Raw genomic sequence first — 16,400 nt, 5'->3', positions numbered from 1 at the left:
AACTAATCTAAAATGTTAATAAAACTATAAGAGTATCTTAATGATACTAGAATAACACGGGTGACTAAATTGCTTCACAAAACAAATATTTTAATTAAATTTATTTTAGATAATTTGGCAATATTTTACGTTCTAATGTAACTAAAACTGAAATAAAAAATGAATTAATTTAAAACACCTGCTAAAATAATAAAACACACATGCACAACAAAATCATTAAAGGTCTAACTTAAACTAAAATGGAAATGAGATATATGTAATTGGACTTCATTCATGGACTTTAATTCATTAAAAAAATTAATTTAAAAAAACTACTAAAATGACAAAAACACAAATCCAAAATATTAACAAAACTAAAATAACACAGGTGCCCAAATTGCTTTACAAAACAAATATATTAATTAAATTAAAATTATTTTTGGTAATTGTTAAAATTGGGCCAAGAAGTTTTCTAAATAATAAATTAATAGTGATTAAATAGTAACTTATATATATATATATATATATATATATATATATATATATATATATATATATATATATATATATATATATATATATATATATATATGCACACACACACACACACACGCACACATTTATTTATTTATTTTATTTAGTTTTTTGTATTTCACAGTGGAAAGAAAGTCATAAAGGCTTGGAATTAAATGACAGTCAGTACGTTATAACAAATTTCAGTTTTGGGTGAACTATCCATTTAAAAAATTCCAAGTCAATACATTCAGTTCACCCCTGCCAACTTGTTTCAAAGAAGTACTTTGAACATGGTCCACATTTGTCATCCTCTCTCTTTCTCTCTTCTTCAGCCCACCAGGTCAGAAGGAACCCCCGTACCTGACAGAGGCTGGCAGAGAGGCGTTTGATCAGCTGTACCGACTGTGGGAGGGAGAAATGAGGAACATTCTGTCCACACAGACACCGTCCCCGCTCCTGCCGCTGCCGCTGGACTGTCAGAGTCAGCTGGTCAAAGACGTGCTCAACGTGCTGATTGGGGTCTCCTCTGCCACGTTTCCACTCAACGAGGTAGCGGAATTAAATACACGTCAAGAAAACACATTTGTAATAGGTGATTGCCCTCACATCTACCTTTCATAACGTGACTTTATCTTGTGCTTTTTTCCCCACTCAAGGCTAGTGTGCAGTTTGATGTCCGTCCGGATATATGTGTGTCCGGGACGTCCCCTGAGAGTGTGTCCCGGCTGCTGAGTGAGCTTGCGCAGTACGGTACACATTACCTGCGTCTCAGCCGATTCTCCTTGAGCAGTGCAAGTCAGAAGGGACTTGTCTTCCAGGTGATGCATCCTGTGCTTTAGGACGGATCTAAGACCAGTATTTCACATCTTGTTAATTGTTTTCCTGTAACAACAAGTAACACAGATGTTTGTGTTTTAGGCCTTCACAGGTGGGCTGCGACGTTACCTGCATTACTACAGAGCATGTGTGCTGAGCACGCCAGCCTCTCTCAGTCTCCTAACTATCGCTTGTCATTTCCGCAAATTGGGGCGCCAGCTCAGGTAAATCTTCGTGCAGTCACACAATCATACACAGTCCACACAGCTGTGGTTTTAAATTGGCCATATGATGGATGACAAGGTTTTTTTGCTTTTTATTTTTTTAATCAAAGGGTGTAAAGATGCAAATATTTATAATGCAAAACTCCTGCCCGTTCCATTTAGGTAATTTTTGGAAAGTGACAAAAACAGTCATGATTTCACTTTTTTACACTAGCTTTAGATCGGTGTGCGTCAGAGTATGTGAGCGGAGTGGAGTGGGAGCGGAGCGTGGAGTGGAGCGGCGTGATTTTTAATGGAGTGAGGAGCGGAAATTTTAAATGCCGGAGCATTGTGGTTTTTACTTGCTCCAAGAACGCTCCACTACCGCTCCATCACGAGTACAATTCATGACAACGACCCATAATATAACTGCATATATAGCAAGAATTTACGTGTTAAACATAGCCTATTTAGCTATCTTGATAGAGATGAATCACTCAAATCAGAACGAATTTGAAAACTAGGATGACCGCAATGGACCGCAATATATATATATATATATATATATATATATATACATACATACATACATACATACACACACACACACACACACACACACACACACACACACACATGTTTGTTTTTGTGAATTGTGGGGACTTTCCATAGACTTCTATAGATTTTGTACTGACCAAACGATATTGTCTATCCCCTAACCCAACCCTAACCCTAAACCTAGCCCTCACAGAAAACATGTTTGCATCGTTACACTTTCAGATAAACATCATTTACTATTTTTAATCATTTTTTAACAATGTCAAAAATTTCAGGTTTTACTATCATTGTGGGGACATTTGGTCCCCACTATGTAGCAAAAACAAGTACACACACACACACACACACACACACATTTGTTTTTGTGAATTGTGGAGACTTTACATAGACTTAGATTTTATACTGACCAAATGATATTGTCTATCCCCTAACCCAACCCTAAACCTACCCCTTACAGAAAACATGTTTGCATCGTTACACTTTCAGATAAACATAATTTACTGTTTTTAATAAAAAAAAATTTTTAATAACTGCAGGCCGGTCCCCACAATGTCAAAAATTTCAGGTTTTATTATCCTTGTGGGTACATTTGGTCCCCACAATGTAGCAAAAACAAGTACACACACACACACACACACACACACACACACACACACAGAGACACACACATAAATAAACAATCAAATTATGTATTTTATTTTTATAATAATATATTATTTTAGAGTATTTAAAATGTAAATATGAAATTGATTTATAAAGTATTTACATGCATAATTTATATATTTATATGATTTCTGTATAAATATATTTATATATAAATAAAATAATCAAATTATATATTTTATAGTATTTAAAATGTACATATTAAATTATTTTAAGTACTCTTAAGTATATTTTTTTTAAATATGTGTATGTGTATATCTGTCTATCTATCTATCTATCTATCTATCTATATTAACATAAGATATGAATATACACGTATATATTTAGCATTTTTATTATTAAAATGTAATATTTAAAAGTATTTATTTAAATATATTATTATTTGTTTAATTAATTCATATTATTTATTTAATGTATTATTATTTAATATATACATAAAGTACAAATGTGTGTGTGTGTATAAGATTGTATATTTGATATATGTATTGGGATATTTAATGGGATATTTAAAATTATAAATATCGATATATTGTAAATATGAAATTTGCTTTAAATATTTAAATGTGTAATTTTTGACTAGATTTGTTTATGTATTTTTATATTGCATATGTGTGTATGTACTGTGTGTGTGAAATAAAATATTTTATATTTTGTGTGTGTATATATATATATATATGTATGTGTGTGTGTGTGTGTGTGTGTGTGTGTGTGTGTGTGTGTATATATATATATATATATAATATACACATACATACATGCATACATAATATGAATATTCATAAAATTATATAAAATGTACATGGAATAAAGTTCCAGTGGAATAAATCCTTGTTTATGAACCCTGGGTGTTACTGTTATTGGACATCAGGAGAAGAAAAGTAACATGAATAGATAATGTAGTCTTTAAAATGAGTTTCAGCCCATTAATCATTTTCTTTGTACGTGTGCATCTGTGTGTTGATCAGGTATCTGTCAGAGCTGTGTTGTGTGGATGGAATCGGAGGTGTGGGACGAGCTACGTTCCCCGTGGTAAGAAACACTCTCGTCACGCACTTCAAATACTTCAGTCAGAGACATCAGCTTTGAAGTTGAGTTTGAAGACATTGTTTTGAGCTCGGAAGTGTTGTAAACAGCTGTGAGTTGCAGGTCTGCAGTGGTGTTTGTATAATTGGCAGTGTGATGTGTGTGTTTAGGGTGTAAAGCTGCTGTCGTGTCTGTATAATGAAGCTCAGAGTAACTGCAGTAATGAGAATCATCCGGTGCTGCTGTCGCTGCTGAAGAGCAGCTGTGAGCCGTACACACGGTGAGAAACTCATCTCCTCCTTTCGCTTTTTATTTACTTATCTATTATTCAACTCTGGAAGGTCACTTAGGAGCGGAGTGTTTTTTTTGACACCCTATATTTTCCATGTGACTGATACCATGAAATGAGATACTGTAGTGTCTGACTGGCATTTAAATGCACAATGCAGATTCTCTACTATTATTTACTCACCTTCATGTTGTAACAAACCCATATGCTGTTGTTTTTCTCATAGAGATGTCTGTCAAGTCCCAAAAAACAAGATTAATATTCTTGGCCTCTGCAGAAAAAGTTGCTGATATCTTTAAAGCAATAGTCCACCTAATAATGAAAATTTGCTGAAAATGTACTCACCCTCAGGCCAGTCAAGATGTAGATGAGTTTGCTTCTTTATTGGGACAGATTTGGAGAAATTTAGCATTATGTCACTTGCTCACCAATGGATCCTCTGCAGTGAATGGGTGCCGTCAGAATGAGCATTCAAACAGCCGATAAAAACATCACAATAATCCATACCACTTCACTCCAAGACTTAAAAGGCAAAAAGTGGCGTGTTTTAAGAAACGGATCCATCATTAAGATGTTTTAACTTTAAACTGTTGGATCCATTGGTGAGTTATTTGAGAATTTGGGCCATTTCCACATTTGTATTTGTAAAAGTGTATTTTTAAAAGCTATTCAGTATCTTGTTCTGTTATTACAGTGGTTTTGGTAAATAATTTTGTCAGTTTTCAATCAATTATTTCACTAAAAATCTGTTTATAAACTATATATCTTTTTGGTATCTAACTTTGATATTGCAGTAGTGACATTAATATTGTTCTTATTAATATGTTATTTTACCCATTTTCAGTAACAACAAAAAAACATTTTTAGTATGACTGAATATTTTTTGTGTTTAAAAAAAAAAAAAAAAGTTTTTTTAATGGTTACATTACATTTTATTAATCAAAAAATTGAAATCATGAAACTTTTTAACATCACTTTTAAACGTTTCAACAGCACTTTAGTAAAAGTTTAACAAAAATAAAAATTTAAAGTCCCTATGAAATCATTTTTTTTCTTTTTTTCCCTCCTCAAATCCAGTGTTTTTGATTCATTTTCTGGATTCCATTTAATAATCAAAAAAGCATCTCTAATAAATCGTTTATATTCAACATAATTGTTTTCTTGTAAATAAATTCTGGTAAATCATTTTTCTGGTAAATATTTATTTAAAATAATGTTTTAATGATCATTTAATTACAAGTAGTAGTACTGCCATTTCATTTAATAATATATTTGTCACAGTTTATTTAGTTTAAACCGGTAACTTTTATTTTGACAGGTTGATGCGAAGACCTTTAAGTTTCTGTTTGTATTTGATATTAGGGGCCTATGAAATTCGTTTTATTTTTTAACAAATATCGTTTTATTGTTTTTTCAAATTCAAATTCATTTTTTTTTCTTCTGGATTCCGTTTTAATGGTTAAATGATTTAATGGTTAAATTAAAAAAATATTATTAGACATATTAAAAATGTCTAATTACTTGAAATCATGAAATGTACACAGTTTAACAGCAATTTATTAGACATTTAACAAAAACTACATTTTAAGGCCTTATGAAGTAAGATTTATTTATTCTTTTTTTATTTTTTGCCAAATTCTGTTTTCCATTAATTTTCTGGATTACATTTGAATGGTTTAATTAATTTTAATTTATTTATTTATTTATTTTTTTGAAATACTGTGTTGTGTATTTACAATTTTTGTAAAAAAAATTAATATGTAATTTATATGTAAATAGACTTTTTGCAGCTTAATGTTTACAGACACTAGTCCATATCGTGCTTTGTTTAAAGTGCACTGACCTACTTTTGATTTATTCATCCAAAAACTGGCAAATTCCGTGACATTCCATGTTATACAGTAAATTCCATTTTTATGACTGGATTCCACGATTTCGTTCATGTTTTCTGCATCTCAAAAATCATATGTCCCTTTTTAATGCAAAAAAGCTTTTTATGTATGTACATAGTTCAGTCTAGATAATCTACAGTATAATGTAGCTTTCTATAAAAACAATGTCTATGGAATGTTCTTGTTTTAATAGCTAACTAAATATCTGTGCGCGGGTGTGTAGGTTTGTTTCAGACTGGGTGTACAGTGGCGTCTTCCGTGATGTGTATAAAGAGTTTATGATCGAGGTCAATGAGGATTATCTGAGCTACAGAGGTGAGTTTTTCAATCTCATGCTTTAATTTTTTGTTGAATGTTTAGATGGTTAGATAAATCCATTCATTTTCTACTGCATTATTATGGATTTCTTGGATTATCTTGATTGCGTGCAGTTATATTAGTGATAACCGTCTTAAATCAATATGTCATGTACGTAAAACCCTTTGAAAATGAATGAATCTGTTTCCTCAGATAAGAACTTTTGGACGCAGGGCTACACTCTTATTTCGCGGGATGCAGAGGACTGTGTGCCGGTGTTCCTCAAACATATTGCCAATGATGTCTACGTATGTGGGAAAACCATCAACCTGCTGAAAATCTGCTGCCCACAGGTATACTTCAAACACTTTATAACTCTTCATTTACACTACTGCTCAAAAGTTTGGAGTCTGTAAGATTTTTTATTTTTTTAAATGTTTTTAGTCTCTTATGCTTATCAAGGCAGCTTTTATTTTACGAAAAATTAAATAAAAAACAGTAACATTGTGAGATATTATTAAAATTTAAAATAACTGTTTTCTGTTTGAATATGTTTTAATGTGTAATTTATTACTGTGATCTTCAGTGTCACATGATCCTTTACAAATCATTCTAATATGCTGATTTGACGTTTAAGAAATGTTTCTTTTTATTATCAACAGGGTTGTAAAATGAAATTCCAGGACTTTCAAGGACTTTTCAAGCATTACTTTTAAACTGAAAGTTTTTACTTTAAACTGAAAGTTTGAAAAAGTTTAAACTTTTTAGACTTAAATCAGAGATTTTGCTTATTGAGCAGTGTCTTCCATTTCAAATTCTAAAAAAAGAGAAATCAATAAATAAAATATCTTTAAAAAATGGCAAAAATAAAGTGAAGCACATGAAAAATCAGAAAAAAGATTCGCAAAATCACTCCAAAATCCGAAACAAGTGACCCGCAAACCTGCACTGAAGTCCCGATCTGAATCAAATTATTTGCGGTCCTCGCTCCGAAGTTTCAATCTAAAGTAAAAGATTCTCGAACATGCTCAGAAATTCCAAAATTAAATCAAATTGTTCACAATCCACATTCTAAGGTTCTATTCTAAATCAAAAGGTTTGCAAACCCACTCTGAAGTTCCGATCTAAATCAAATGATTCGCGAACCATGCACTGAAGTCCCGATCTGTATAATGATTCACGAACCATCATTTCATATCGGGACGTGGAGTGTGGATTGCGAATCATTTGACTTAGATCGGAACTTCGCCTATCGCAAATCATTTGATTTGAATCATTTAATTCGCAAAAATGATTCACAAACCCGTTCTGGTCTAAATCAAATGATTTGTGCTTCAATTCAATTCAATTCAATTCAATTCAAATTTATTTGTATAGCGCTTTTCACGATACATATCGTTGCAAAGCAACTTTACACCAAGTTGATGTTTTTACAATATATGTAGTAGTAGCTTCGAAGTTCAGATCTAAATTAAATGATTTGCATTTTGAAGTTCCAATCTAAATCAGATGATTTGCACTTTGAAGTTCAGATCTAAATCAAATGATTCCTGTTTCGAAGTTCCAATCTAAATCAAATGATTTGCGTTTCGAGGTTCCATTCTTAGATAGGAACTTCGCCAGTCACAAATCATTTGATGTAGATCGGGTCTTAAAATTGCATATTGCAAATCATTTGATTTGAATGATTTAATTCGCAAAAATGCTTCACAAACCCGTTCTGATCTAAATCAAATGATTTGCGCTTCGAAGTTCCGATCTAAATCAAATGATTCGCCATCCACGTGCTGAAGCCCCAATCTGAATAATGATTCGCAAACCATCATTTCAGATCAGGTATCGGAGCGTGGATTGCAAATCATTTGACTTAGATCGGAACTTCACGCATCACAAATCATTTGATTTGGATCGGGATTTCAAATTGCGCATCACGATTTATTTGATTTGAGTCATTCAGTTCGCGAAATGATTCACAAACTTGTTCTGATCTCAATCAAATGATTTGCGAACCACGTTCTGAAGTCCATATCTGAATAATAGTTCTCAAGCCATCATTTCAGATTAGGACTGTGTATCGTGAAATGTTTGATTTATCGGGATTTCAAATTGCATATTGCTAATCATTGCTAATCATTTGATTTTATTTCAGATCATCATTACAAACGATTTCAAAATTCGAAAATGAGTAGCTCTTTAAAATGTATCTGGTTTTAGGTTGTGAATCGCTTGAAATGAATGATCAAAGTCACAAGTTTAAATCAACCGGAGTGATTCCTGCGTAAATGACTAATTGATTAGGTTCATCTGTTCCTCTTTTCATTTCTTCAGCCATGTTTACACGACACTGTCAGTACCACTGCTTGCTTAGCTTGTTTGTTTTCTGACATTAACTGAAATAAGGTGTTATGAAATAAAGTATGATGTTTTTTTCATTTTTATGAATTTTGTGTGAGAAGATATGTGCTTATGGACAAAATTAAACAATTATTTCTTAGATACATTCTCATCCAATAATTCAAGCACTTTTCAAGTGCCTCCTCAGAAATACTGCCGTTTTCAAAGGTTTTCAACTAAGTTCCATCTAACGTCATCTGTCCATTAAACAGCACTACATCTTCTGGTCGGATGTCCCGGTGCCCAGGATCGCTGTGACATTTTCCCTGCAGGAAGTAGAGGAGATCGAGAGAGACTGCGCCGTGTATCGAGGGAGAATGGAGACTATTGCTAGGCACAGCGCCATCAGCAGGGAAGAGCAGGTAGTGCATCTGTCATCATACTGATTGAATGATTTGTGGAGATTGTTTTGGAGATGTTGATATGCTGTGAATTAATGATGAGGTTTTTATAAATGGCTCATCCAGGTTAAATGTTTATATATCTACAGTATGCTCGTTGAATTCATAGCCAGTAACGGTGTAGAGCCGGTACTGTTGGCATGGCAACAGATGAGATTTTAAAAGCCGGTCCATTAACCCAGTTTCATCAGGACACTCTGACCTGGGCTAAAATCTGCTTTATTGTTTTGCGCTGAAGTCTGTCTTCGTTCATTTCCCCGCTTTCTTTCTCTCTAACTTGTGTTTTGTCAGGCCATGCGGACTGAACAGGCCCGACAGGAGCTCATTAACCAGGTCAGAGTGTCAGCGGCCAAGACCCTGGAGAGAATCAGAGGTCAGAAATCTGTCCCATCAAAACCCACGCACACACACACCTGATGCTGTTAGCAGCTTCTGTCTGGGTAAAATTAGTCTTGCGTAGCCAGACCTGACTTTCATCATAGTTCTCTGTCCCATATAGCACCCTTCTAAATTATGAAATGAGAAATGGGACACTCTGTGGGCTTGGAAGTTCATGTTGAGTGAGCCATTTGGGACCACATTGCTGATTATCCTGGCCAAATTATGTTCACTTAGACAGGAAGATAGGGCTGATATGTATCAGGGTTATTATTGTTAACTAAAAATAAACCATAAAGTGTTCTTTAAAATAAAATAAATATTAACTGAAATAAATTTTTAAAAAATGAAATGTATTTTAATTCATTTGTTTTTACATTTAAAACTAAAACCTAATAAAATGTATATAGACATACTTAAAAAATTAGATAATAATGATTGGGAAAAAACTCAATAAAATTACTACAATTATAAAACAACTAAAATACAAGTACTAAAAGAACAAAAACTAATTAAAATTAAAATGTAATAAAAACTATACACGTACTTAAAAATAAACAAATACAATAAAATTGCTAAAATTATATATGTTATATACGTAATAAAAAAAAAATAAAATTACAAAAAATGCTAAAATCACTGAAATTATAAAATGACTACAAAATTTCAGCTAGCTTTTTTGCATTTAGTTTAAGTACTAAAATAACTAAAACCAAACAATCTAAAACAAAAACTTTAAAATTATATATAGACTATATAGACTTACTTAAAGTAATAACAATTACAAAAGATAATAAAATTATAAAATTACTACAAAATTTCCACTAGTTACCATTTCTTATTTACGTTTAGTTTAAGTACTAAAATAACTAAAACTACACGGTTTAAAACTAAAACTTAGAAGTATATTTTAATATAAATATGTTTAAAATAATAAAAATTAACAAAAACAATAAAATTACTGCAATTTTAACTAGTTACCATTTCTTATTTGCATTTAGTTTAATTAGTAAAATAACTAAAACTTAACAATCCAAAACTAAACCTTAAAAACTATGTTGTAATATAGATATACATAAAATAATAAAAACGTACAAAATACAATAAAATTCTACTACAAAATTTCAACTAGTTACCATTTCATTTGCGCTTAGTTTAAGTAGCAAAACAACTAAAACTTAATCTAAAACTAAAACTTAACTATATTTTAATATAGATATACTTAAAATAATAAAAATGTACAAAAAAGAATAAAATTATCAAATTACTACAATTTCAACTATTTACCATTTCTTATTTCCATTTAGTTTAAATAGTAAAATAATTAAAACTTGTCAATCTAAAACTAAAACTTAAAAACTGTATTGTAATGTAGATATACTTAAAATAATAAAAAAAAGTAAAAAAACAATAAAATTATAAAATGACCATACAATTTCAACTAGTTACAATGTCTTGTTTGCATTTAGTAAAATAACTAAAACTAAACAGTCTACAACTAAAACTTAAAAACTATATTTTTAACTATACAAAATATACACACACACACACACTAAAAATATTAAACATTCACAATAAAACTATAAAATGACTTCAGAATTTTAACTAGTTGCTAAGGAATTTCCACTAAAATATTTTTATTAAGTGCTAAAATAAAAACTATGTATGTTTTTTGTTTTGGGTTGGAGGTTAATGTAGGTAAGTATATACGTATTGTAATTTTTTTTTTTTTTTTTTTTTAAACTTACAATTACTATCTGAATTAATAGACAGCATGAACACTACTTTCGGGGTTTGTTGATAAGGGTTGGGGCATTAATAAATGTGATACATATTGGTAAAATCAATAAAAATATTAAAACCCTAAAATAACAAAAACTACAACTTAACTAGAGACAAAAGCAAATCTAATTCGATATATTAACTACTATATTGATACTATAATAACACTGATATGTGTAGTAAACAATGTTTTTTGTGTGAGGAGGACACACAGCTGTTCTCCTCGTAGAGGTCAAGTATTAATTATCAGGACGACTAGCGAGAGAGAATTCCTCCCCACGGAGGCAGATGAATTGAGATTACAACTGATGCCCCGCTGTTCTCGCTTTCGCCCCCTGCAGGTCGCCAGGTGTCGCAGCGTCTGGCGGAGGAGGCCCAGAAGAGAGAGCGATTCGAAGAGCTGAAACAGCAGCTGGAGCTCGACCAGGAGGTGAAGAGCATATTAATAACCCTTCAGTAAAACCATCTTCAGCACTTCTAATCGTATGGATGTGGTTTCAGTGGCGTAGTGCTGCGAGACGGAAGGAGCAGGAAGATGATTTCAGCTACACTCGAGAGCTTCGAGACCGAGAGCAGAGACTGCAGGCCCTCGAGGAGCAGCTGGAGCGCCGGGCACGGTGGGCGGCATACAGTAACATTAAAAACAAAATAAAAAACGATTGAAGCTGAGGCTGTATTGCGGCATTGACCGCCCACAAGAAGTTTATTTTCCATTCATATTCTCCACAGGCATTTGAGCAGTGACGCGTTCTTAGCTTTAAACTAAAACAAAGAGCTCTCAGATGAATCCTAACATGACAATATTGGATTCAAATCAAACAAGTATTTAAGAAAAAAGACAAAGGTGCAAGATTATGTACTTTTTTCCCCATAAAGCATTGCAAATCATATAATCGACTGAGAAACAATGATATATTGTAAAACTATTTTATTGGTATAAAATACATTTTAATGTTTATTGCAAAAAAGCAAACAACTTTTGATTTGCATATATCATTTAGGGTATTTTATTGAGTTGAAATTGCACTGACTTCTAGCTTCATATTGCATCATGTCACCCTCAGACCTCATGGTAGGTCTGTCTTGAAAAGTTCATGTTATCAATAAAAATGCTTCACTGTGAAGAGAATTAATAGGATTTTTTTGCACCGTTGCACTTTATATAAGGACTCAAATATCCAGAGAGATCAGAGACAGTTATTAAATTATTTTCTGTGTTTTCAGGATGGATCTGATCGCTCAGTACAGTCAGTTATCAGAAGCCGCTGCCAGACGAGAGCTCAGAGCCATGTGGAAGGTGCAGAGGATGAAACTTGACGAGCGCAGAGTGAACTTCCTGCAGCGAGAACAACAGAATGTACAGGTATTATGTCATATTTAAAGGTTTTTATTATAGCATTTGAGCCATTTAAATTTAGGACCTGTCTAGTATCTTGTTTTGATATTGCAGTTGTTCTGATTGATTCTTTCCCCACCAGCGTTTATAAAAAAAAAAAAAAAAAAAAAGTTGGCGCATTTTGATCATTTTCACAAAATGTTTATGTCCCTTAGAATATTTTGTTAACTCTGTTTTATTCTAGCTTCATGCATTCTGTTTTTATCAGAGAAAATCACGCTGAGAAAATCACATTTTTATAAAAGACTATTTCCGGGTCAGATTCAGATCTATGATCAAAACAGATGAAATAGATCGCTTTCATCAACACCCCTAAAGCTTGCACCGTCCTATAACACTTAGTGGATCATCATTTTGTTTGGTAACGGTAGGCAGTTTTGAGTTATATAATGATTATTGCTTGATCGCTTTATCTGCTTACATATGCAATCGCTTGTTTCTGCTGCTTCTTCACCGTGTTTTGATCCACACATTTAGTACTCTTTTAGAAGAGGGATAATAGCGCCTCCTGCTGTACACTAGTGAAACACAGAAAGCCAGAAAATTCCATCAGCTTTGGGGAAAGAGTTAATAATAATTTAGTATTCTTATTCTTATTATTTGTCATTATATTTTACTGTTTCATTTTATTTATTTATATTTTTATGTTATTTATATTTTTTTGCATTTGTAATAGAGTAAGACACTAGAAGATACTAATTGTCTAATGTCCTTTTTGTCTAATGTCTTTTTTCCCTCCATTTTAAATAACTTTGAAAAAATATATATTTATAAATATTATTATTTTATTTTTTTTTTGCATTTTTTATTTGCATGTTATATATGTATATATATATATATATATATGTACACATTTATATTTATATTTTTATTTATAAATATAATTATATATAATTATATAAAAATATAATAATAATAAACATATTATTATATATTTTTATATATATATGTATATGTATATGTGTGTGTATATATATATATATATATATATATATATATATATATGTATATGTATATGTTTTTTTTTTTTAACAAACTATAAATTATATATTTTAGCAAAAAAAAAAAAAAAATACAGTTAAGTATTAAAATGTAAATAAATAATGTTTATTTATTTACTTTTTTAATTTGCAATTATATTGTAGCTAGAAATAATACAACTAAAATCTTGCACTTTTGTTGGTGTCATATGAAAGTCTCCTTTTCTTAGTTCATGAACCTTGGTTCATATTCTGCCATTCAAAAGTTTGGGATCAATAAGATTTTTAAGGTTTTTTTTATAGAAGTTTCTTATGCTCATCAAGGCTGCATTTATTTGATCAAAAATAAAAAAAGACACTAATATTGTGATATATTGTTTTAGTGTAAAATAACTGTTTTCTATGTGAATATATTTTATTTTAAAATGTAATTATTCCTGTGATGCAAAGCTTCAGTGTCACATGATCCTTCAGAAATCGTTCTATATGCTAATTTCTTATCAATGTTGAAAACAGTTGTGCTACTTAATATTTTTCAGGATTTTTTAATAAATAAAAAGTTAAAAAGAACAGCATTTATTTAAAATATAATTCTTTTGTAACAAGTTTGTGGTTAGTACATTTTTATTTTTAAGAAATTCTTTCATTCAAACTTTCATTCAAAGATGTGTTAAATTGATTTTAAAAAGTGGTGGCAAAGACTTTTGTTAGAAAAGATTTCTATTTTGAATAAGTGCTGTTTATGCTTTTATTCATCAAAAAAACCCTGAAAAAAGGCATCACAGGTTCCAAAAAAAATTAAGCAGCACAACTGTTTCCAACATTGATAATAAAAGTCATAAATTAGCATTTTAGAGGAAGGATTATGTGACACTGAAGACTGGAGTAATGGCTGATGAAAATTCAACTTTGCATCACAGGAATAAATAATATTTTAAAAGATACTAAAATGGAAAACCATTATTTTAAACTGTAATAATATTTCACAATATTACTGTTTTTTTATGCACTTTTGATCAAGTAAATGCAGCCTTGATGAGCATAGGAGACTTCTTTAAAAAATTAACAATCGTACTGATCCCAAACCTTTGAATGGCAGTGTGGTTATTTTAAGTTTAGTTCAAGTTCCTTAACAAAGAGGTACTTTAACTGATTTTAACTAAGTACATTAACAAAGGATATATGTAAGCATTTACATAAAAGTATTGTTTTGAAGTAATGTGTAAGAGGAAATCTTTATCTCTGAGGTGCTATGATTTATATTCAGGCTCTTCTGGAGAAGTTTCCTTTAGGTCAGGAAGGCCCCCCTCCAGAAACATCCCAACTCTTGCAACTGCACACTAAGGTATTTTTGCAGTTCCATAAATATACACATCTATAGCATCATAAATTAAACCTACTCTAATTGTGTTTTAATTGCTCTCATTTTACCACAGCTGTCTAAGCAGGAGAATCTACAAGAACAGCAAATATCAGATCCTCCTCTTCCAGAATCCTCTGCTCCTCCCAGTGGTGAAGCTCAAGTACTTGTATCAGAGGAAATCAACATCGCTGACTTCCTCCCAAAGCCTACATGCATCCCTGATAGTGGTGCCATGACCCAGGCCCTCCACGACATTGGCTCAGACCTCCTGCAATCCCCTCAGATACCCCAGCCACAGCAGGAACACCCAGCGACCTCTCAAATATGCATCAGTGAAAATGTTTCGGAATTCCTGGAGTCTGTCCCCATACCAAATAAATATGGACAGGCGTCCAAGTCCAGCTTCCCACTGGGTCAGTTCACTCCAGAGGTGCCAGGAGGTCAGCCGAAGGCTAGTGTTTATGGACACCCTTCACAGAGCTCCGTGCAGCTGGGGGACTCCACCGCCTCAGGGCAGAACAAGGGCCCGATCCGCTCTGAGTCAAACACCCCTGCACAAACCACTCCAGAGCGAACATGTGAGGCAGAGAGCGATAGCCAGAGTATAGAAAAACAGCCGACTGGAAAAGAGACAGGAACAGAGCCCTCGGCGGCCAGCTCAGGTTCAGAGCCAAAGCAAGCCGCCCAGGAGCCAACAGAGGAAGCCAAGTCCTGTGAGAGTGTCAGCCAGCCCTCTCACTGTTCTCAGCCAGAGGAAGAACAATCTGTGTCTCTTCTCAGAGGCTTCCGTGAGTCAGAGTCCGATTCAGATGCGAGAAATAACAGCCGTGATCCTGATCCAGCACTGATCTCATCTTTGCACTCGTCTGTTGGCTGTGGCCACACCTCTAATGCCCATATAAGGGTTTATAAACATGTTGCCACGCCTAACATCCATGGCCACGCCTCTGATGCCCATATAAGGGTTGGCGAACATGTTTCTGAAGTGACCACTCCCATCCCCACGCCTAACATCCATGGCCACGCCTCTGATGCCCATATAAGGGTTGGCGAACATGTTTCTGAAGTGACCGCTCCCTTCCCTACGCCTAACATCCATGGCCACGCCTCTGACGCCCATATAAGGGTTGGCGAACATGTCTCAGAGGTGACCGCTCCCCTTCACACGCCTAACATCCATGGCCACGCCTCTGACGCCCATATAAGGGTAGGCGAACATGTCTCCGAGGTGACCGTTCCCATTCCCACACCTAACATCCATGGCCACGCCTCTGATGCCCATATAAGGGTTGGCGAACATGTTTCTGAGGTGACTGCTTCCATCCCCACCGCTAATATTCATGGCCACGCCTCTGATGCCCATATAAGGGTTGGCGAACATGTTTCTGAGGTGACTGCTTCCATCCCCACCGCTAATATTCATGGCCACGCCTCTGATGCCCATATAAAGGTGGGTGAGTTTGTGTCGGA

The 16,400-nt window shown here is 33.2% G+C and overlaps 1 protein-coding gene across 3 annotated transcripts in view; it reads left to right on the top strand.

Annotated features, from left to right (window-relative positions):
- tubgcp6 (tubulin, gamma complex associated protein 6) overlaps positions 1 to 16,400 on the top strand; it is a 28,451-nt gene that overhangs the window by 3,533 nt on the left and 8,518 nt on the right. For 2 of the 3 annotated variants that reach the window (XM_051099098.1, XM_051099097.1), the window contains exons 4-17: positions 828 to 1,044; positions 1,152 to 1,313; positions 1,414 to 1,535; positions 3,701 to 3,764; positions 3,929 to 4,038; positions 6,163 to 6,254; positions 6,450 to 6,589; positions 8,843 to 8,992; positions 9,323 to 9,404; positions 11,533 to 11,621; positions 11,693 to 11,808; positions 12,416 to 12,554; positions 14,835 to 14,912; positions 15,004 to 16,400. The exon at positions 15,004 to 16,400 is cut by the window's right edge and continues 413 nt beyond it. In XM_051099098.1, coding sequence (XP_050955055.1) covers positions 828 to 1,044; positions 1,152 to 1,313; positions 1,414 to 1,535; positions 3,701 to 3,764; positions 3,929 to 4,038; positions 6,163 to 6,254; positions 6,450 to 6,589; positions 8,843 to 8,992; positions 9,323 to 9,404; positions 11,533 to 11,621; positions 11,693 to 11,808; positions 12,416 to 12,554; positions 14,835 to 14,912; positions 15,004 to 16,400 — 2,958 coding nt within the window. The remainder of the gene's footprint in view (positions 1 to 827; positions 1,045 to 1,151; positions 1,314 to 1,413; positions 1,536 to 3,700; positions 3,765 to 3,928; positions 4,039 to 6,162; positions 6,255 to 6,449; positions 6,590 to 8,842; positions 8,993 to 9,322; positions 9,405 to 11,532; positions 11,622 to 11,692; positions 11,809 to 12,415; positions 12,555 to 14,834; positions 14,913 to 15,003) is intronic. The other variant, XM_051099099.1, reaches the window with a different exon arrangement.

This window comes from Labeo rohita, chromosome 25 (assembly GCF_022985175.1).
Source record: "Labeo rohita strain BAU-BD-2019 chromosome 25, IGBB_LRoh.1.0, whole genome shotgun sequence".
Classification (NCBI taxonomy): domain Eukaryota; kingdom Metazoa; phylum Chordata; class Actinopteri; order Cypriniformes; family Cyprinidae; genus Labeo; species Labeo rohita.
This window is presented reverse-complemented; position numbering and strand designations above follow the sequence as displayed.